General features: G+C 40.8%; 1 protein-coding gene across 30 annotated transcripts in view; it reads left to right on the top strand.

The window, feature by feature from the left end:
• Positions 1-21196, top strand: part of LOC102781022 (ankyrin-3-like) — a 121642-nt gene that overhangs the window by 65122 nt on the left and 35324 nt on the right. For 25 of the 30 annotated variants that reach the window (XR_015719914.1, XM_087850150.1, XM_087850149.1 and 22 more), the window contains 21 exons: positions 98-196; positions 772-870; positions 2230-2415; positions 4389-4487; positions 5725-5823; positions 5949-6047; positions 6628-6825; positions 7343-7441; positions 7621-7719; positions 7802-7900; positions 7998-8195; positions 9399-9497; positions 11111-11209; positions 13017-13214; positions 13464-13562; positions 14210-14308; positions 14434-14532; positions 14644-14739; positions 16335-16407; positions 16545-16601; positions 20291-20414. Coding sequence is in view for 29 of the 30 variants with exons in the window: in XM_087850150.1 (XP_087706276.1) it covers positions 98-196; positions 772-870; positions 2230-2415; positions 4389-4487; positions 5725-5823; positions 5949-6047; positions 6628-6825; positions 7343-7441; positions 7621-7719; positions 7802-7900; positions 7998-8195; positions 9399-9497; positions 11111-11209; positions 13017-13214; positions 13464-13562; positions 14210-14308; positions 14434-14532; positions 14644-14739; positions 16335-16407; positions 16545-16601; positions 20291-20414 (2417 nt within the window). In the remaining variant the exon portion in view is untranslated. The other 5 variants (XM_087850151.1, XM_087850162.1, XM_087850160.1 and 2 more) reach the window with 4 other exon arrangements.

Below are 21196 nucleotides of genomic sequence, written 5' to 3'. Positions count from 1 at the left end.
CACACATACACACACGCACACATACACATAAGCAGTACAGTGGGACAGGTGGGCCAGAGCTTAACACGCATTCCTTTGGTTGTTCCGTGTAATCCAGAAAGGAAACACTGCTCTGCACATAGCGTCGCTGGCTGGCCAAACGGAAGTCGTCAAAGAGCTGGTCACTAATGGAGCCAATGTCAACGCACAATCTCAGGTGGGATATGCTCAAAATGCCTGCAAGTCAATGTCAAAATGACAGCAAGGTCTTGGTGGTCTGGCTTTAGGGTAGGTATAATTACACTGCTGTTGAGATGATCTATATCAGATAGTCGCTGACATACAGGGAGAAATCCTCACTGACCGAAACTGGCATAATGCCAACTAGGCCTCTGCCTCTTCAGGAAACTGCTTGTCCTTGCATTTCACATTTAACTCTATGAGATCGAAGCGAGAGAAAATATTCAGCCAGCTTCTTTCTCTCTGATAATGTCCAAAATAAACAGCAAGCAGAGGAAAAAGTCTTTACCTTCAGACCACTGGAACACGTTTTGTTAAGATATACTCAGTGTGTATATGTCACTTTAAAGGTGATCAGTTGCTATAATAGTCATCATTTATGACATGTTAGGAGATGTCACATGAAACTTTATGTTTAAACCAAGTTTAAAACGGCTAAATACAAGGAAACGTGGAATCATTTCTTGTGTAAGCATCAGTAAAGGTTAATGTGTTTGTTGTTGTGTAATGTTTGAAAAAGATTGTGTGTCTTTTGGTTCATGTTGTGTGCAGAATGGCTTCACTCCTCTGTACATGGCAGCCCAGGAGAATCACCTGGAGGTGGTGCGGTTCCTTCTGGAGAACAGCGCCAGCCAGAGTATCGCCACTGAGGTACTGTACGTGTGTGTGTGTGTTTCTTGTGCTCACATGTGTGTCCATTTCTCTGCAGTATGTATCCGTGCATCTTCTATGCCACTGTCATATCTAAGGTTTTTTTTTATCTGTTGTACTAACCACCTCCATCTCCTCTCCTCCTTTGTTTCCTTCCCTTCCTCCCTTTTTCCTCCACCCCCCATTTTGCCTCAGTCTCCATCGGTGTCTTCATCTTTTTGTCTCCTTTTTCACTTTCCTGTTTCTGTCTATTTCTCATCTTTTTTGTCTCACATGATCCCTCTCTTATCTTTCCCCTATTCTCCTCTGCCTGCCCCACCTCCTCTCCTCCCTCCTCATCTCTTTATGAGGGACTAGGCAGAACTTCATTGATTGGTAGTGTACGGAGGAGGTAGAGTGACCTTGAGCGGGTCACTGATGAGGTCTGCTCTGCTCCCTGCCTCCTCTCTACAGCTGCTGTTACTGCTCTGATTAACGTTGCTTAGTCTGTGGAACTCGTACACACGTACACTTTCCAGTCACAGCACGTTCACACAAACACACGTGCACATACGCAGGTGATACAATACCCAGTGTACCCTGTCGTCTGCAAGTTTACATTTATGGGCACGCATGCACAGTATCTACTCAAACATGATATATCGTTATATACAGGCTGGTGACAAATTAAAGGAAGTGCCTTAGCACTTCCCCCAGGAGGGTTCAAACCCAATTTTTCCAATTAAATAGTCCCTCGTTTAGTATTTTGATGATGGCGATGGAGCGCACTGCACTGTCAGTCTATAATCTCCCATCAGTGTTCAGCTGGGCTGAGTCACCCCTCATCTTGAAAGAGGCTTATCAGGACAGGAAAAAAATGTATATATATATGTGTGTGTGTGTGTGTGTGCACACTTCTGCCCACACATACTGAGACATGCAGTATCAAAAACACAGTAAAATAAAATGGCAGAGCTTTTGGCTGAATTATGTATCATAAGGGCAATGTGAGTGGGAAATACTGAAGATGTGAGCTGTCTTCTCCACATCCTCTTATTATGTAACGTACATTTGTGTCCTACACAGAGATGTGGCTTGGAAATGTACAGTAACTTCTACATTATATGAAGTTATAATTAATTCTAAATGCTCCTCTAGGTCAAGCTGCCTCTATTTTTTTATGAAAACACATCACTGTTATTGACATAACCTAGTTGTTTATTATAATAATTAATACCTTCAAATAATGTGAGCAGCCTAGATTCATCATTGCCTATAAAACTATTAAAAATCATTTTGCTTTTTATAAGCTGCTTTTAATTTGCTCTCATCATCCACGCCATCCAACATTGGTTACTCATTTCTTCCCCTCTTTCGCAGGATGGCTTTACCCCTCTGGCAGTGGCCCTCCAGCAGGGCCATGACCAGGTGGTCTCCTTGCTATTGGAGAACGATACAAAGGGCAAGGTGCGCCTGCCTGCCCTGCACATTGCCGCACGCAAGGATGACACCAAGGCCGCGGCCCTGCTCCTGCAGAACGACCACAACGCAGACGTCGAGTCCAAGGTGAGCAAAACCGCTGATGCAGCCCATCTTTGGTGGTGAATGATCAGTTGGTTGCTTTCTTTTTGCCTATTTGATTATTTGTTTTTAACACTGATTTCTTTGGTTTTCTTGATTGTCTTTTTTTTTCTTGCTGACTTTTCTCTTTATTGTTTGAATTTGTTGTTGATGCTCTTTCTTTCGGAAAAGAAGCAGAAGTACATTCCTGTTTGTTTTTTGGCCCGTTTTATCTCTGAAACGATTTGAGTTTGAGAATATCCTTCTCATTCTTAAAATCAAACTTCAAGAGCGCAGTCTGCACACCGAAACTTTTCTGCCATAGATTATTTTTCGCTGAGCTGCCTCTCCCTCTTCTGCTCCTCCACTTCATGTGAGTGAAGGCCCTTTTTAATTTGTTTTTTTTTTTCTCACTAATTGCCCGTTCTCTCCTCTCTTGGCTGACTCTGTAGATGATGGTGAATAGAACAACAGAGGTACACCTCTACTCTGTACATTATGTAGTGTTCATCCTATTCATAAAAACTCTGAAAACAACAACGACAATCACTTCAGTGCCCCTGACTTGATGCAGTAGTGTTTCTGCAGCCCTCTGTCACTCCCCCTTTTCCATTTTAGCTCAGTACTGCCTTCTTCCTTTTCATTGCTTCATCAATCTAGTGGATATATCTGGTCATTGAGAAAAATCAGAGCTAAAGCGCATGCTTCACAAATACTGATTTAATAAATCTGAGGCTAAAGGCTTGGGTATCAAGGTTTTCCTTGATTCTAATGGTTTCATGGTGTCCAAAGCTGAAGTGTCTTATTTTTGGAAATCCCTTGTCACTGTTTAAAATATGTTGTCTTAATGTGTCCTGACTAAGTCCCTCCATGAAACTGATTAGCATGATAACCAGTGTACGCATGAAAAATGGTTATCATTCATTTGAAACCAGCAGTTTGTCCATAACTTGCATGGCAGTCTAATTCCCTTTACACTCTAAAGAATCCCTGCATTAGTCAGGCTCTCTAATTTGTTTACTGGTGCATCCTTTATCGAGCTCTAGTACGTCCAACATTTAACACTAGCACCTAAAGCATTTTGCATGGGACCAAAGTAACAAGCTAGTGTGACACTGCGTCTGTGGTAACATTGGCCCCTTTTTTAAACCAAAGCCAGGTGGCCACCTTCTGTGCGTGCCTGTTTTGGTTGGCATTGTTTGTGGTTTTGGCAGGCTCTGATATGATTCATCCAAAAAAGGCTTTCATTTCAGACTTGTGCATTGTGTTAAACAAATGTGTACTCAGATAGAAGAAAGACACTGTAACCTGTTTTATATGAATAGTGTGTTTTTTCAAGGCGGATATAAATCATTTTAATTTTGGTGAACTTTGTGGTACAATTTCTCAGTTCAGGATATCAGTGGGGACACGTGTCTGAATTACTGATTGACTTTTGGCTCTTTGAAATTAAATTCCAGCAGTTGGATTGTTTAATGTAAGACATAAGGTCACAGATATTTTCCAGTGTCTTTTAGTTGCTCCGACAGCTAATCCAGGAGTTATATCAGGATACATCTCTCACTGAAGATGTTAACAAATGGAGATTAAATTCATTTGCAGGGTGATTATTTGCGGCTAAAAATATCAGAAAGCTGTAAATAGAATTAAACAGATTTACACCAGTTAGCTCTTGATCTTTCCAATCAGGTTGTATATTACACTCATATCTTTGTAATTAGTTTGATGTTAGTTAAATGTAAAATTGTTATATTTTAGTTGGGCCCATGTTTGATTCTAACAGTTTTAGAAAAAATATACTTTTTCTAAAACTGTTAGAAAAGTCAGGTGTCAGTGCAACCAGTGTGTCCTTGTTTGATGTAGTGGGACTTTGTAAAGCCAGATGTTTGATCTTGTGTGGATGTTGCTCCACTTTTTTTTAACATGGTGTGTCTATTTGTCTGTCTGCACGTGTGTTGTTGCATTTCTTCAATCCTCAGAGTGGCTTCACCCCCCTCCACATCGCAGCGCATTATGGCAACATTAATGTAGCCACGCTTTTGCTGAACCGCGGGGCTGCTGTGGACTTCATGGCTCGGGTGAGTTTCTACTGCCCTCTGCTGGTTGGGAAAGGTGTAACCATTACACACAATAAAAATGAATTCGGTATACGGTTATATTTAATGGATTCAAAGAAAACCTATGAAACTGTAAAACAAAGGTATAGCTTAGCTTTTATGGCAGAGGAAAATCACTTTGATTTCCCAAACATCTGTCACATTTATGCTCCTTGAATGCAAAAGCAAAGAATAAACTTATATTTTGCATGTAAACCCTTAAGCAAAATAGGATGGACTGAAAATATTGGTGTCAAATGTGGGATTTCTTTTTACATGAATTCTGTTTTAGGCTAATGCATATTTTGTTTACTCAAGGGAAAAAACAACAGTGAAACCCAAACCACCCACACACAAACTTTAATGTCAAGTCAAGTCAAGTAGAGTTTTATTGTCAACCCAACAATATACACTCAAGTATAAAGTGGGACGAAATATCGTCCTCTTGGGTCAAAATGTAAAAATCAAAATGAAATAAATTCAAATATACATTTATACAACTATACAGAAATAAGATAAACTAAGAATAAATACAACAGTACTGGACTTGAATAGAAAAGAATAAAGGAATAGAAAATAATGAGAATGAGTATAAATAAATACAATAGTACACATACAGAATAGTGCAAGTATTGGAAGTAATGTCGGTACGATGAAGCCTAATGTATATGTGTTCATTCCCATAAATATATAGGTGTTCAGTGGTAAAGAGAAAGAGATTCTGGATTAATAAAGACCCTCATGAAATGGGAGATTTTTTAGAACAATGGGACATTTTGTTATATATGTATCTGTTATGTTATTCTCAGACTGAATTTATATTTTTTTGAGATATGATTAAATATAAAGACCTGGAAGAGATTTTATGTGACATTTACAGAGTAATCTCAGTGATGTTGTCTTAGAAAATGGTTTTCCATATTAGATGTTTACTAATCAGAGTGATCAGTGGCCTATAATTGAATCAGCTAGTGTGTGAAGTGGTGTTTATGTTTGTGCTGCTTTTAGACTGATTACAGGTAAGGTCCAGAAAATTATTCACCAGCAGTGGTGGATGGTTAAACAATGGAGCTGGCTAGCAACAAAGCATTACCGTCTGTTGCAGACAAGTCAATTTAATGACGAGTTTCTAATGAATTAATTCTGTCTAATTGTAGATATGTTTAAATGCATAATGTGAGAGCAGTACCGTCTAAGAGTTTTCCACTTTTTCACTTAGAATGACATCACACCGCTTCATGTGGCCGCAAAAAGGGGCAACAGCAATATGGTGAAGTTGCTGCTGGACAGAGGGGCCAAAATTGATGCAAAGACCAAGGTAAGACTTTTTTCACAATTAGAAAGGCACTTGAGGTTGTTTTTTACACTTACAGACATTTTTGTCTGTAGCAGTAAAATGCAAATTTAAAAAAGTGTTTCATTTTGTTATTTTGTTCTTTTAAGGACGGTCTGACACCTCTACATTGTGGGGCACGGAGCGGACACGAGCAGGTGGTAGAAATTCTTCTGGACAGAGGAGCTCCTATACTGTCCAAGACCAAGGTAGTTACTTGGATGATCAATTCAGGAGATGCTGCTAAGCTCAGAATAGGGAAGAAAAGAAAGTTCACAAACAAATGACATCTTTTTCATTAAGTTAAATATAAAACAGACCAGAATAGATCACTATACACGATGTTAATAACACTGGAATACCTTTGTTTTCAAAATCAGCTCTCCTAACCACTCGGAGCTGTTTAAATAATTGTCATCCACTCACATAGCAGGTCTGTTGTTGTTGCTGTAGTGTTGTCGCATTGTCTCCATAACATCTGTGCGACCTCTCCAGAACAGCCTGTCTCCGCTGCCTTCGCAGCCCTACAGTTTGACCGCGCAGGACGACCAGCGTAACAAAATAGACATTGTTGTAATGGCCTCGTTATAACAATGCTTCTGTAACCTTCTCAGCAACTTCCTTCGCAGTCTTTCTGTGCAGCGCATGGCCGCGTCCTAACTTACTGTGTCTGTCTGTCCATCTGTCTATGTGTCCGTCTGCGTGTGTGTTTGTCGCTCTCTTCCTTTGTCTGGCTCTCTCTTTCTCTCCCCTTTTCTCTCTTTCTTTCCCTGTCTCGGCCCTCTATAGAACGGCCTATCGCCTCTCCACATGGCCACTCAGGGGGACCACCTGAACTGCGTCCAGCTCCTGCTCCAGCACGACGTGCCCGTGGATGACGTCACCAATGACTACCTTACGGCGCTGCACGTTGCTGCCCACTGCGGTCACTACAAGGTGGCCAAGCTCATTGTGGACAAGAAGGCCAATCCAAATGCCAAGGCTCTGGTAGGGATAAAGCCGTGCAAGGGGTGTTAAGAATGGGGGTGCAAAACAGAAAAGTCACGTGATCGTGACAAAAAAATCGCGTTCAAGAAATACTGAAATGTTGATGTTGGTAGGTGTTAGTCACCAAAAGACACTTTTGCTTTTATGATTAATATTATACTCATAGAAAAAATAAATGGTTTGGTTTGGGTAGCTTTACAGTGCAGATATAAATATAAAGTTTTACTGTCTGTCTATTTTCTGATAGCTTTGTCTGTGTTGGATTATTTGTTGTTGTTGTTGTTGTTTTAATGATATAGACTATTTTTGTGTGAAATAAATAGATATGTGCTGATATGAATGTTTAAAACAGGACTGAAAACAGGTTTATTCCTCATATTTACATTTTCTTTACCACACATTTACATCCTGGCACATCTCAGCATTCACACATTTGCACATGTTTAGAGGCTGTGGGGAGTTTCTCAGTGATCGTACTGGAATACCAGCCTTAGCTTTACACTTTCTCATCATGCAGAATGGTTTCACTCCGCTTCATATCGCCTGCAAGAAGAACAGAGTCAAGGTGATGGAGCTGTTGCTTAAACATGGAGCGTCTATCCAGGCTGTCACAGAGGTAATAGAGCACCAACCAGACTGGAACACCTTTACTCTTCTGTATCATTTAATACATAATAATTACTTGGAATTGATCTTATTGTTGTTTGGTTTTGATGTTCAGGATAAAACTTGGTTGCTGATTTGGTCTTTAGTGTTTTAATGTTTCATGTTGATTATCGTATCTGTTATCTGCAGTCCGGCTTGACGCCCATTCATGTGGCAGCCTTTATGGGCCATGAAAACATTGTCCATGCGCTGACGCACCACGGAGCTTCGCCCAACACCACCAATGTGGTAAGTAGACTAATTTTAATGTACTACATGTCGATACAGATTAGAAAATCTCCCTTTTGCCAACAACCTTTGTATCTTCCAGCGAGGAGAGACAGCTCTCCACATGGCAGCCAGGGCAGGCCAGGCAGACGTAGTCCGATACCTGCTAAAGAACGGAGCCAAGGTGGAGACCAAGTCCAAGGTTAGAACACAGAGCGTCATTATCAATCACTGTGTCAAGGAGAAAACAAAAAGGGATACAGAACTGGGCCAAAAAGTCACTTCCCCTCTCTTTGCAGGATGACCAGACAGCGCTGCACATATCCAGTCGGCTGGGGAAGGTCGACATTGTCCAGCAGCTGCTGCATTGCGGTGCGTCTGCCAATGCTGCCACCACCTCAGGCTACACCCCCCTTCACCTGGCTGCCCGCGAAGGACACCATGATGTTGCTGCCATGCTCCTGGACAATGGTGCCTCACTCTCATCTGCAACAAAGGTATGTCTTGTGGAAGATTAAGCATTATTTTGCAATGTAGATAATGTTCCCATTTTCCAGTATCTCCACTAGTAGGCATGGTTTTCTGTTTCGAGTGGCCTCCAAGGTTCTTGTCATATGAAATAAATGCCTAAATACGTCCTTCTCCCAGCAAAAGAATTCATAGTCTAAGCATACTAAACTGACTAAACTGACATACAGATCTGACTAATTGCATAAAAGTGCATTGCTCGAAGTATAAAATGGGTTTGGAAGATGTGAGTGTGATATGTTTCTGTGGACTGTCTTTGAAGGTGACTTCTGTTAGCAGAGCAGATTAATGAAGGGTAAACCCCATGGTGGGCTCTTACTTCCTCACACACACACACATATAGCATCTTTTGGGACTTTACCTTAGTCGGCTTTTCAAGCAAATGATATCATATCTGTGTGAAAACAGAAAGTTTGTGCCATCGAGCAGATTACTTGACCCCTTTTAGGTGTTTATAAACCAGATTAAATGAATAAAATGTTTAAAATTGGCACGAATACTACTGTCACACAAATGAGGTCAAGTGTTTCAGAGAAAATGGGAATCTGTGGAGTCCCACATTCCTCTGGAAAATGTGATCTAATGTCTTTAAATATCTTTGCATACACACAGGAAGGAAGCCAAGTGATCACACTGGCAAATCAAACCCAGCATCACAGCAAAATGTGTAATAGACATGCATTTGTCTCAAGAGATAGTAAAGACCTTTGCCTTCTCAGTATAATGAACCTCTATGGTTTTTTTGTGTTATATGCTAAGAGAAAATTACTCATGCACAGACAATACTCATTTGTAAGTTATTTTGCATTTGAGTGTTGTTAATAAAGTGAATCCATCCTAATTTAAATATGGCTAAAATATAACTTTATTGAAAATGTTTTCACAATGTTGAACTTTTTAACCTATTTGGACTGTAATGTTCGGTGTCCTGTATCTTATGAAGGAAAGAGATGTTGCTCTTAAGACCAAACTTTCTGTTTTGTTCAGTCTGAATAACACAAAATCTTTGCTGCTGCTGTGACTTGAGCACTGAAAGACACAGTGAGAAACTATGTTGCTTAAGGAAAAGCTCGATCCCACACCAGCCAAGTGGGACCTAAAATAATGCAAATATTCACTTCCTGTTTAAATACCCTCACTACTCCCTGCTCTCCTTTTTTTTGGCCTAACAGAAAGGATTCAGTCCCCTCCATGTGGCAGCAAAGTATGGCAAGATGGAGGTAGCCAGTTTGCTCCTACAGAAGGGAGCTGCACCTGATGCTGCTGGAAAGGTGAGTTGTCTGAAAAGGCGGAGAGTTTCTGAGCATAAATTTAAGAAACAGAAAAAGATGACCTGTTTAAGACGAGCAGGCAGGTTCAGCAAGGAAATGACAGACAGCAAAAGTGCAGTTTAAACTTTAAATTCCTAATTTCATGTTCTCATCTCTAAGATAGTCAGCAGGGCTGTGTTGTGTTTTCTGAGCTGCAGCTGGCCCAGATGCTGGGAGGCAGTAGTGTGGTGGAAGCAAGCTGAGGTCTGATCACAGTGCGACACATCAAACAGATGCTTGTCCTGTTGCAAAAACCTTGTAGGCAGATTTCTTTTATTCCACTGATAGAGACTTAGTTAGCTGAGACCTGCTGGCACTAGGCGTATGTGCGTCTTTGCCACCATCTGAAAGCGTTTAACATAAAGACTGTCAGATATGATAATGAAACTTCCACAGTGTCTGGTGGTGTCACGCTAAAATCTGCCTCAGTGTCAGATACACAAAGAAGGAAATCAGGTCGTTATTAGTATAATACATTTTATATCAAGATGAAAATAAAGACTTTAAGATATTATATGTTTTTTTTATATATTTCGGTAGAAATAATGAGTATGTCCCAGCATATGCCGCCCTGTTTGATCTCTCTGCGTGTGCGTTTTGATGAGAAAACATTGTAAAACACTTATAGAGCCTAAGATTATAAGGTACTCCATGTATACAGACCATTATTTACATAATGCCTCCACCATCTAACTCTTATAGAAAGTATTAAGACAAAGACATGACCTTGAAACTCTCTTTATGGAAGGTTGTTGTTAGTGAGCCACACTGTGCGGAGGCCTGGTTGGGCATTCACCTTCTGTGGGACACGTCCTATGATTGAGTAATGTCGAGCACGATTTTGTGGTTTAACATGAGTGATGCAGACCCTTTAATCTCCCACTTGTGTCGATTGATACACTGAGAAATCTTGTCTCAAAATATATAATTTGAACAACTAGTGGCAGATAAGCACATGCTTTTGGTTAAAAAAATTATTAGATTCAGTTTTCTGATCACATTTTTTATGCTGTAAGCATAAACCCTAAACATTTAAGTTAAAATAATAACTAGACCTTGCGGCTTCTGCTGTTGGTAAACTAATACTAATCCTTTTTCTGCTGCTATAAAAATAACGCTTTAGTCACATCTTTGCTGGCCAGTGAAAAGTGTGTATCTTCAATTTTGGTGCTTTTGCACACTTGAGATGACTTTAGCATGTTTTGACATGGCTATTGAATTCCAAATGAAAATACTGTAGCCGTTGTAAGTAAGTGCTGCAAAGTCAACATTTTGAAGATACATTGAAATCTATCAGCAGGCCAGCAGGAAAATTCTCTCACTCAGTTTCCTAATAATGCCATCTTCCTTTAGCGCATGAAGTTAGAGCTCTAACCGTCTCCTATACTTTGTATCTTTCATCGGTTCGATGCCCATCTCTAACCATTTCTTAATCAGCGTGTCTGTGCTTGGGTGTGGTCGGTGATCTTCTAATCCAGTGTTGTGTTGCATGCCTGTGTGTTTGTGTTCCTGTGTGTGTGTGTGGATGTGTCTCTGCATTTGTACGTGTGTGTGTGTGTGTGTGGGTGTTTTAGAGTGGGCTAACTCCTCTGCATGTAGCTGCTCACTACGATAATCAGAGAGTGGCACTGCTGCTGCTGGATCAGGGAGCTTCCCCACACGCTGCCGCCAAGGTATCCACACAAACACATATCAATACACGTGTTAAGGGGAACTCACCTGGCTTATCACTTACGTAACATCCCATTAATAATGATTTATGTGTAATATTCATCCGTGTGAATGTGGATCTAATGCTCGCCCATTTCCTCCATCCGTTTCATCGTTTATCAGTGAAAGTGTGAGTTTTATTTTGTGCTCAGTCAAGTCTTACAAACCACCCGACCAGCCTGAAATGAGGTCATGCTGTCAGCAGATTTGAGTTGCTGGTTTGCTACATATTGCAAGCAATATACTGTGTTTCTCCGAAAAACAAGAAATGTAATTACTCCAGAGTCAGTAATAGTGCCAAACCACTAACATTTCCTTTTTTTTTTGTCTGTTCAAGAGTTGAGAAAATGATGTATTCCCAATAAAAACCTTAAAAAAGCTGTTAAGTTAGACAGACAAACATAAGTGGTCAAGTTATGGTTTGTCTCCTGCCAGGCTTTAAGAGTCTGTCGAAACCGCAGAACGAGTGTGAGCAAAAAGCCAGAACCAACCAAAAATGTGGCAGGAAATGCCTGTTTTGCCTGGACTGTCAAGTGACATGCCACAAAAGGAGACCAAAGCTTGCAAAGCCACTTTGGTCCATCCTAGCTCTCTTTCTCTCCCTTAATCTGCGTCTGTCTAAATTTATTCCTTTGCCTTTCTTGTCGCCTTCCCACACTCATTCTGTCCTGCCTTCTTCCTTTCTCTCTTTCTTTCTCAAATTGTTTTTCATTTGGCTGGGTTCTAAAGTTAGTGTGCTTGATCTAATTTAAGTGCTTTTGGAAACAAATCAATCAGTGTGTACAAGAGGAGTTGTATAGAGGCGCTAACACAGAGACACGAGTAGGGTTACTATTGCAGTTATTGCTGCAATAGTTCCCTGCAGTACCATAAACTGTGCTCCGTGTGTGATGTTTTTCTACTTAGTGATGGAGATAGAAATAAATGGATTTTGACTTGAAGTATAAGTCTTGCTTTACACAGTGTCGTAAATTAAATCAAAGAAGGAATCCAAGTTAGGCTCTGTAAATAGAGGCTCTTCCCTCTTCCAGACTCACCTTATCCTTTTACTCACTCTCATTTGAGCTAGAATTACCTTCTCCCTTGCAGACCTCAAGGCTACCCAGAGGTTTGAATGTAGCCCTCTACTGCTACTTTGTAATGTTTTCTCTCAGGTCCTCTCCTCCACAGTAGCAAAAAGGAGGAAGACAGTGTGGTGACTGTTCACGTTTAAGTTGCACTCCTGTTTGTACACTTTGTCTCTAGCACTTTCACTGTTGTGAATGTGTGTAACAGCTGAGGTCAACCTTCTGTCTGAGGTTTTCCCATCAGTTTTACCTGTGATACGTTAGGCTGGCCACGCTAGCCTCTTGACTGTCAATAAGTTGAAAGACCCTTGTGCTGTAAGTTTGTTTTCATGACAAACTGGATTATACGTCCTGATGCAAAATTGCAACATTTTAGTCAAAGCTGTATCCTGATTTTCAGCTGCATCTATCATGTAATAGATCTTTAGGAGTTGAGTATAAGTTTTGTAGATAAAATGAAAATTACTTTTAGACACACCCTTCAGCCCTGCCCATAGTTTAATCTATAATGTATGAAATTAATACCATTTCGATTGAGAATGGACTGCAGTACATTATAGATGAAAACTGCATTATCCAACCCTTACTTCAATTAGCAACTTCTCTGTTACAGTAAAATAGATATAATAATGTACTAGCCATTACAACCATAGAAGAGCTCGGTCTAGCCTCCTAACCTCTACGCCTCTCTTGCGGACCTTAGAACGGCTACATGCCCCTTCATATCGCTGCCAAGAAGAACCAAATGGAAATTGGGACCACACTGCTGGAGTACGGTGCAGACACCAATGCAGTGACGCGGCAAGGCATCAGCCCAATTCACCTTGCAGCACAGGAGGGCAACGTGGATCTGGTGTCACTGCTGCTGACCAAGAACGCTAATGTCAACGTGTGCAACAAGGTAGAATCTGTCACATAGCTATAGTATTTATACAGGAACTACTACAAATGTAATTAAGCTTACACATGTATATGGCCCACAATCCTTCTTACCCAGTAGACAAACACTTGTCATGATTTTTGCCATAACACATTCGACTTCTCAAACAAGTTTTCTGAAAAACACCCTACTTTTCATTCTTCTTCTGCACACCCACCCTAATAAATGTAATTGTGGATTTGCATGTTTTTCTCCTTTTTTCATATACAGAGCGGACTAACACCACTCCACTTAGCAGCTCAGGAGGACAAGGTCAATGTTGCTGAAGTCCTTCTCAATCATGGGGCTGATGTCAACCCACAAACAAAGGTACAGCTTTCTCAGATGACTTCTTGCACACATGGGAAAACTGTAAATACTTGAGTAGGCAGGTTTGCTGCATATTTATACTTTTTTTAACTCCCATCAGTTAATTTGCTTTATGTGCTTATCCTGATTTTCCTCTTTAGCTTAACACGCTCATACACTCACCTGTCTGCCGACATCTCAGTTGCTGCATAAATAAAGGATTGTTACCTGAGTAGAAGGTGATCATGTTGTTATGGATGCAGCAAACACATTCATGCACATAACCACGTTCACTAAGAGCTGCAGTAGCTAAAGGTTGGGCTAACACAAGGTTATTTGTGGTGTGTTTGTGCTGACAGGACAGTTGTTTACAGCAAAGAGGTTATTCACCCTCTGATCTCCATGATACACAAATACATAATTCATAGAGCAGATGAAATACGATGCAGTTTTAATTTAGGATTTAGAGAAATCCCATTATGTGAGAGGATTTATATATTTGCCTGGTAAATTTTACACTTAAAATATAAACTTTCCAAAATTCAGGCCAGCTCTCTAGTAAACTGTGACGTAACAAATTATAGTCTGCAGTTGGCACTTGTGAGTAATTTTCCGTCCTGTTTTAATTGAATTGTCTGTGCCTTTTCCGCCATCATTTGTCATTCCAGATGGGTTACACTCCGCTGCATGTAGCTTGCCACTATGGAAATGCAAAGATGGCAAACTTCCTGCTGCACAACCATGCCAGAGTCAATGGCAAAACCAAGGTAGACACACAGAATCACACACATACAGTCTTGTATCGCTGTATTGCTGAAGACCTTCCTGCAATCCTGCAGTGTATTTGCATCTTTCCTGGACAAACTGATTGTGTTTGTCTGGCTGTGCTTAGAACGGGTACACTCCTCTACACCAAGCTGCTCAGCAGGGCCACACCCACATCATCAACCTGCTGCTTCAGAACGGGGCCTCGGCCAACGAACTCACTGTGGTTAGTACACAAACACACGGGCTGGACAGCAGAGCTTAAGTTTGAGGAAATACTGAATGCTTTTTTCCTTTCTGTGTGTAACTTCCTCTGTGTGTCTTTGTCACTGGTAAGAACGGGAACACTGCCCTATCCATTGCCCGCCGTCTTGGTTACATCTCTGTGGTTGACACTCTGAGGCCTGTGACTGATGAAAACTTGGCTACTATGGTAAGATACTGACTTCTTGTCAATGCCATCTCACATGCTTTAAGACATACAATCTTAAGACATATAATTACATCATACATCAACTGTTGGATATTTTGTGTAACTTGACAGCTGGGCAAAGATTATGTGCTTCTTATTGAAAAGTTTTAATGTATGTTTTCTTTTTTGGGGTGTGTGAGACTGTGTGATTTTTATTGATGATTCAGCTTCATTAGTTTAAATAATAAACTGACAGCTATCATGTTTTAGCAAATTAACAGGAGCAAATCTCATTTTCCAGACACTGAAGGGTAAACTTCTATGTTTTATTTTCTTGGCAGCCATTTATTTTTATTTAGGTATTAACTATGTGGAAATCAGCTTTGTCACCCTGTGATACTTTACATTTTCATGCAGTTTCCGGTTCTGGTTTTAATTGTTGGTGCATTAAAGAATTTTCTGATATGTAAGATTTCAGAGTTGATTGCAATGCTTTTTGGGCTCTGACATTAGGAGAAACAAGAATATCGGAACTAAAAGTTGTACAGTGCATTAGAAATAGTATCACTTTGGTTGTTTGTTGGATTAGGAAGGTTGTTGTTTGCTTAAAAGTGAACAATAGAAATAATGTTTTTTATTTGTCTGTGAAACTACTAGTGTTTTCTTACCGAGCAGCTAGCTCATTGCCAAAAATAAACCGTGGCCGTGGACAGCCAGCAGCACACTGTAAGTGGAGTTAAGGTGTGAATACTGCAAATGAGCTTGCAAGTCAGTCTGTCACGCTGTGTCACATGTGTGAAGTTGTCCTGCTTAAGAGAAAGGGACGGCTCAGATTGGAGCTTAAGGATTCCCCTCGTATAGCCAACGTTACTAACAGCGATACTAACAGCTAACCCTAATGAGCAGATGAGTGAGGTACAGAAAGACAGGCAGTGATGAAGAAGTGACAAGCGTGTGAGGGGGACAGTGAGCGAAGAGCCAGGAAAAGAGGTCACTGAGGATCCAGCACAATCAGCAGGAAAGTGTATTCGTCATAAATGCTTTAAACCACAGGAGTGTGAATAAAAGATCAAGGTCATCTCCTCACACCTCAGTGTGACTGATCTATTATTCACCGTACACAGACCTCTGCTGTTGTTTTATGTTGCTCTTAAGCCTACATCTGCAGACTTTGAAACATTTTCTGATCGCTTATCTGGGTCAAGATGGCCTTCAGAAATACAGTATGACTACTTCTTGCTATGACAGGGCCTGGAGCCCAGTCTAAGGCCCAAATAAGGAAATATATGTGAAGCTTCCACTTTATTTGCAACTTATATCCTGAAGTTGACACCAGCTGACTACATTTATCAGAGCTTCAGCTGATAAAATATTTAAAGAATGGGTAATAATCAAGATCATCTCTTCTTATGTTCCCTTTGCTGTCACGCATAAACTGACTTTCAAAATATCAACAACAATGTCACTATCAGTTCTTTCTTTTAATATGTAGCAATGTGAAAGGCAGTGATTTTAAAGTGATTATGTGACATATCATAATTTAAGAAAATCCATTTGTAACTGCTTAAAAAAACAGGTGAGGAATATATAATATATGTATTTTTTTGAATTTCCAGAGTGCATCCGAAAAGCATAAAATCAATGTCCCTGAGACCATGAATGAATTCCTCGATATGTCAGATGATGAAGGTATGTAAAAAAATGTTTTGAAATTTCATCACTGAGCCCTAAAATCAATGAAAGTGCATAATTCCCATATACTGTGTGCTATGTGATGTCATTCTCATTAACGTGCATGTTTCACTGTATGTGTATCCAAAACACAGTCCAGGCCAATGTGCCAGAAACTCTCAGTGAGGAGTCTTTGTCAGATGTTGACGAAGGTATCGGTTTGAATCCTCTCTTCTATTTTTTGCTTCTTTTCCTTTAATACAACAGAGCTGCCTTGCCTAGAACTAACAGTGTCGCCTTTGCTGTACTGCTGTTCTGCTTTGCTGTTCATGGTAATGGGAACATTTTCAAAGGAACTTACTCACTGACCAGAATACACACTGTCCACTCAAACTAAATGCTGTGGTTATTCTTTAGTTATTATGTTGTTAAGGCTCCATGGGTTGTGCATATATACTGTTTTATTGTATTTATTATTTTTCCTTAGTCTTTAATCATGCAGACAAACAATAAAGTCCAGCTGTAGCCATATTATTTGACACAAAATTGTGTAGCTGTGAAAAAAATGAAAGCAAAATCAATGTGACACACATCAAAATGCAGAGTTGGAATATGAAGAGGCCGGCATACATCGTGTCAAATCATTTTTCAATGTATGTAAAATTCAAGTTTCATAGTTTGCAGCAGAGTAGCTGCTTCAGGACTGCAGGCCAATGTTCTGCCAAGTTTATGGTACAGAGGACCGTCCACTCAGTCCTCTGTCCTTTGTTTTGGAACTACACAGCCAAGATTCTTGCAAAATTGATGAGCTCGTTCACGGGCTGTTGCTCGGGGGATGTTGGTCAAGGGGTGTGGAGTTTCTGTGTGAGGCGATACAGCTAGACTCAACAAGTATACACGCATATCAGGTTTTAGGAGATGGGTTTGTTCTGAAGATCCTCACATAGGAAATATAGTGCCCATGACTTAATGTCCCCCACATAAACAGTTTATACCATGCGTGTATTTCATCAGCGTTGCACTTCTGTGGCCTTGATAATCACTTTGCCCAATAGCACCACCAGACTGGCTTCAGACAGCAGTTGTATTCAGATCTGCACTCCTTCATTTTCTACAGGATGCTGTTGTTTTGCTCTATGTAGGTGTGTGTTAAAGAAGTAGCAGGAGTAAGTGAAGAGTTTCTTCAACTTGTTTTAATCCTACATGAGGGAAGCCAATCCTATTAAGCTGCGGGTTGGAGTGACTCTAACAGCTCCCCGTGGTTGCTGTTGTGTGTGTGTGTTTTCTTGTGTGTTATTGTGACCTGCCTTATGACTTCTATACATGACTACAGCCACTAATCGAGAATAACTTAAATCTTTAATTTTCTCTGTTAGCGTCATAGTATAGATTTCTATAATTCCTATGGCATTGGCCTGAAATAGTTTCATTACTGCAGTTAACCGTTGCTGCTTTGCTTGCATTCTCTTACTCTTGTGCAAGTTGTAGTCACTGTGTGCAACACAGAGACAGAAGAGCTAGACAGAGAAATGTTGCTCAAGAGATTAAAAATTGCAAAATTATGTGGTTATTTAGTCATTATTGTAGCTCCCACTCCCACTTTGACACACAGCCAAACTCCCTCTAGGATTTCCATCACAGAGGAAGAATAAAACCTCAGTGAAAGTTTTCAAATGCTGACGTTCCCAGGCATTTGCTCAAACGATCTGTCAGCTGACTGTGCTCTCCACAGAGCGGTAAACACTTCCACCGCGGCCCCTGTTGACACTCTTCAACTGGAGTTTGTTGTGGATGCTGCTGAGCCAGAGACGCACTGTCTCTCTCTCGCTTTAAATCCAATGAGATGAGCTTTTTTTTGAGCCGCCTGCAAGAGATTTAACCCCGGTGTGGCCACTGATGTCAAGTGGCTTAGACTTAGGCTGTTTCTATGTTTCCTCGTGTCCTTTTTGTGCAACAAGGAGGCGCAAAACTTGGAGAGGTTCTAATCTACATTATTTCCGCAACGAAAGCAGCAGGGATGTGCGCACGGGCAAGAAACACGCAAGTTGGTTGGAGTGGAGTTAAGTGTTTGAGGTGACGAGAGGGCAGCTTTTTCCACCAGCACCAGAAGCATTGAATGGACTTCTTGATAGTCTTAAACTTTCTGCAGTTTTTACACCGTGGGCGTTTTGTGGCGTTTTAAAGAAACAGAAATTACCGCCGAAACACGAACAGAGCTGTAATCGATATGGCTGCGCTGGACAAAGGTAAGTCGCTCGGGGGGTTTAAAAGAAGTTTCAATAGCCGGTGCAATTACTAAGCCACAGAGGATTGATCGAGAGACAGAAAGTAAGAAAGTGAGAGTTGCTGAGAGCCAATGTGAAATTGTCACTATAACATGTGGTTATTATTTTTTCCGTTTTTACTGATTTTACGTAGTTTTTATTGTGTGAACTATAATCAACATCTTTTTTATATTTGTGAACAGTTTTTGATTTTTCTTCTTCTTAGAGGGACGGAAAAGGCAGGCTTTGTTTTTTTGCTTGTTTTTTGGGCGGGGGGATTCAGAATATGCTTTAAAATATAGGCTAGAACAGGAGGGTGTATGTGTGTGTGTCAGTGTCGGGGTGTAAGTGGTGGAATAACTGAGCTTGAATGGGACTGCCACACTTTATTCTAACAGCAAGCAGTCGATCCCTTTCCAGGTCTGTGAAGTCAGACAGAAATATCTGTGAAACGCAGGAAGTTGGATTATCCGCTCTGCCACAACAATAAAAGATATCGTTATGCGTTCAATAATACTTCATAGGCTACATCCACATCATAAGATATGCATATTTCGCTTTCATTTTTATTGAGCTTTGGAAACAGACAGGAAGCGATATTATAATGGATATTTCTCTGTCCCAGTGTTTTAAAATTAAGGTGCACAAGACTTCAAAATTATACTAAATACACAGAGATTATTTATTAGTTAAAAATATTTCTTTAGTATAAATAAAATATTGCGATATGTCTTCGAAAATCTTGCATCTTTTATCAATTTCCTTGCTTCACCTGAGAGAACATGTTCACAGTATTCTTTGTAAGAGTAGCTGATGAACATTATAATTGTAATTTATGAAGTGTAAACATAGGGAGTAAACAGGTTGAATTTTTTTCTTTGTCTTTAGTTTTGACTAAAGATAATTTCATTTATAACCCTTCCACCACTGGTTTTATTTTGAAATCTGACACCGGAAACGCTGCCATCCCTTGTCTTCTTGCTTGACACTGGTGGTGGTGTGTGATCGGAGTGCGGCAGTATTGAAGGTAGGGGGAGGGGCTGCGGTGAAGGAGCAGAGTGTTGCAGGCAGGACAGAGCCGGACATGAGGGAGAAGGGGAAACACTGTAGCCGCCCCGGCGGCTTCATTGACCGGCGTGTCATCGTCCACCGGTCCGCCGATCGAGGTGCGGTGCGGTTCTGCACTTTCTCTTTATTCTTTGCTTATTGTGCTGAGGCTTTGGTAGCTATAAAACCTTCTGCTTTGACTCTTCTGAAACGAGCTGCGTTTGATTTTACAGGAGAGCTCTAGATATACCGCAAAGTGTCTTTGCTGCTGCCTCTTTCTCTTTTAATTCTACAGTCTCACCTCTAAAGTCCAGCATAGGCGCTGCTGAGTGTTCCAGCTTCATGTTGTTGGTGTGCCACAAATGAAAAGAATAGACTGAAAGAAAGAAAAGTTGCAGTGAGATAGTCTGGGTTGATTTAACGGCAGATGGATGCTGATAATTAGCCAAGGCCCTCTCTAAGTAGTCTAATCAAATAAAAGAGAGGCTGGTGTCGGCTTGTTTTTCTTTGCTGGGTGCCGCATCGTCTCTCTTGCCCTGATTAGCTTTTGAAGTTAACAGGAGGGTTTTCTGATTTCGTCCCTTCATTAGGTGAGGATGCAATGACTGGGGATACAGACAAATACCTGCGGCCTCAGGACCTCAAAGAGTTGGGGGATGACTCTCTCCCTCATGAGGGGTACATGGGTTTCAGCATAGGAGCCCGCTCAGCCAGGTAGGCACCTGCCATTTTTATATATATGCACATTAAAACTATTGATGTACTTCACAGTGTGACATCATCTTTGTGATATTTGCACCCTAAATCCACAGATTTATAATGCCATAGTTGATATGACATATATTGTTCTTGTTGCTCTTGAATAGTTAGTATAATGCACAGCCCCCTCCACCGAGCACACACACATGCATACACATGCAACATAAACACATATAGGCTCACACACAATAACATGGCATAATGGAAGTCACCAGAAAGCGCAGCTGGGAAGTTGCCATCTAATGATTCAACCTGACTAAATGATTCAGCGTTTTGTGTGACCCTGTTTGAAACTCGGGCAAAAAAAAAAAAATGTACAAAGAGCTAGCAAGCTTTGATACCTTTGATGCTCTGGGCGAACAGCTGCGTGTCGGTGTAGCTACACTTTCACATAGTGGACAAAGGATGTCGTGGAAAAATGGCAGGCGCCAATGAAAACACTCCGGTGGTGTGTTGTGCAGCCCCACAGTGTGTATTGTAACCGCACTGACAGATGGCAGATGGCACTGTGATGGCTGGATTGATAAAAACAACGACACGCTGACTGTGACAGGAAGCTGCTAACATCAGCAGGGCAAGGCAAACAAGGGAAACACTGGAGGGATTCCACGTGAGCGACTTTGTTTTGATGGGCTGATCCTGGAAAAAGTTTCGACAGAGAGATAATACGTTGAATTACGCAAAATGTTAGTTTGAAAGAACTATTTTGTACAAACAGCGAGGAGCACATGCAAGCT

This window comes from Neolamprologus brichardi, chromosome 13, assembly GCF_056152115.1.
Source record: "Neolamprologus brichardi isolate AB-2024 chromosome 13, ASM5615211v1, whole genome shotgun sequence".
Lineage (NCBI taxonomy): Eukaryota > Metazoa > Chordata > Actinopteri > Cichliformes > Cichlidae > Neolamprologus > Neolamprologus brichardi.
This window is presented reverse-complemented; position numbering and strand designations above follow the sequence as displayed.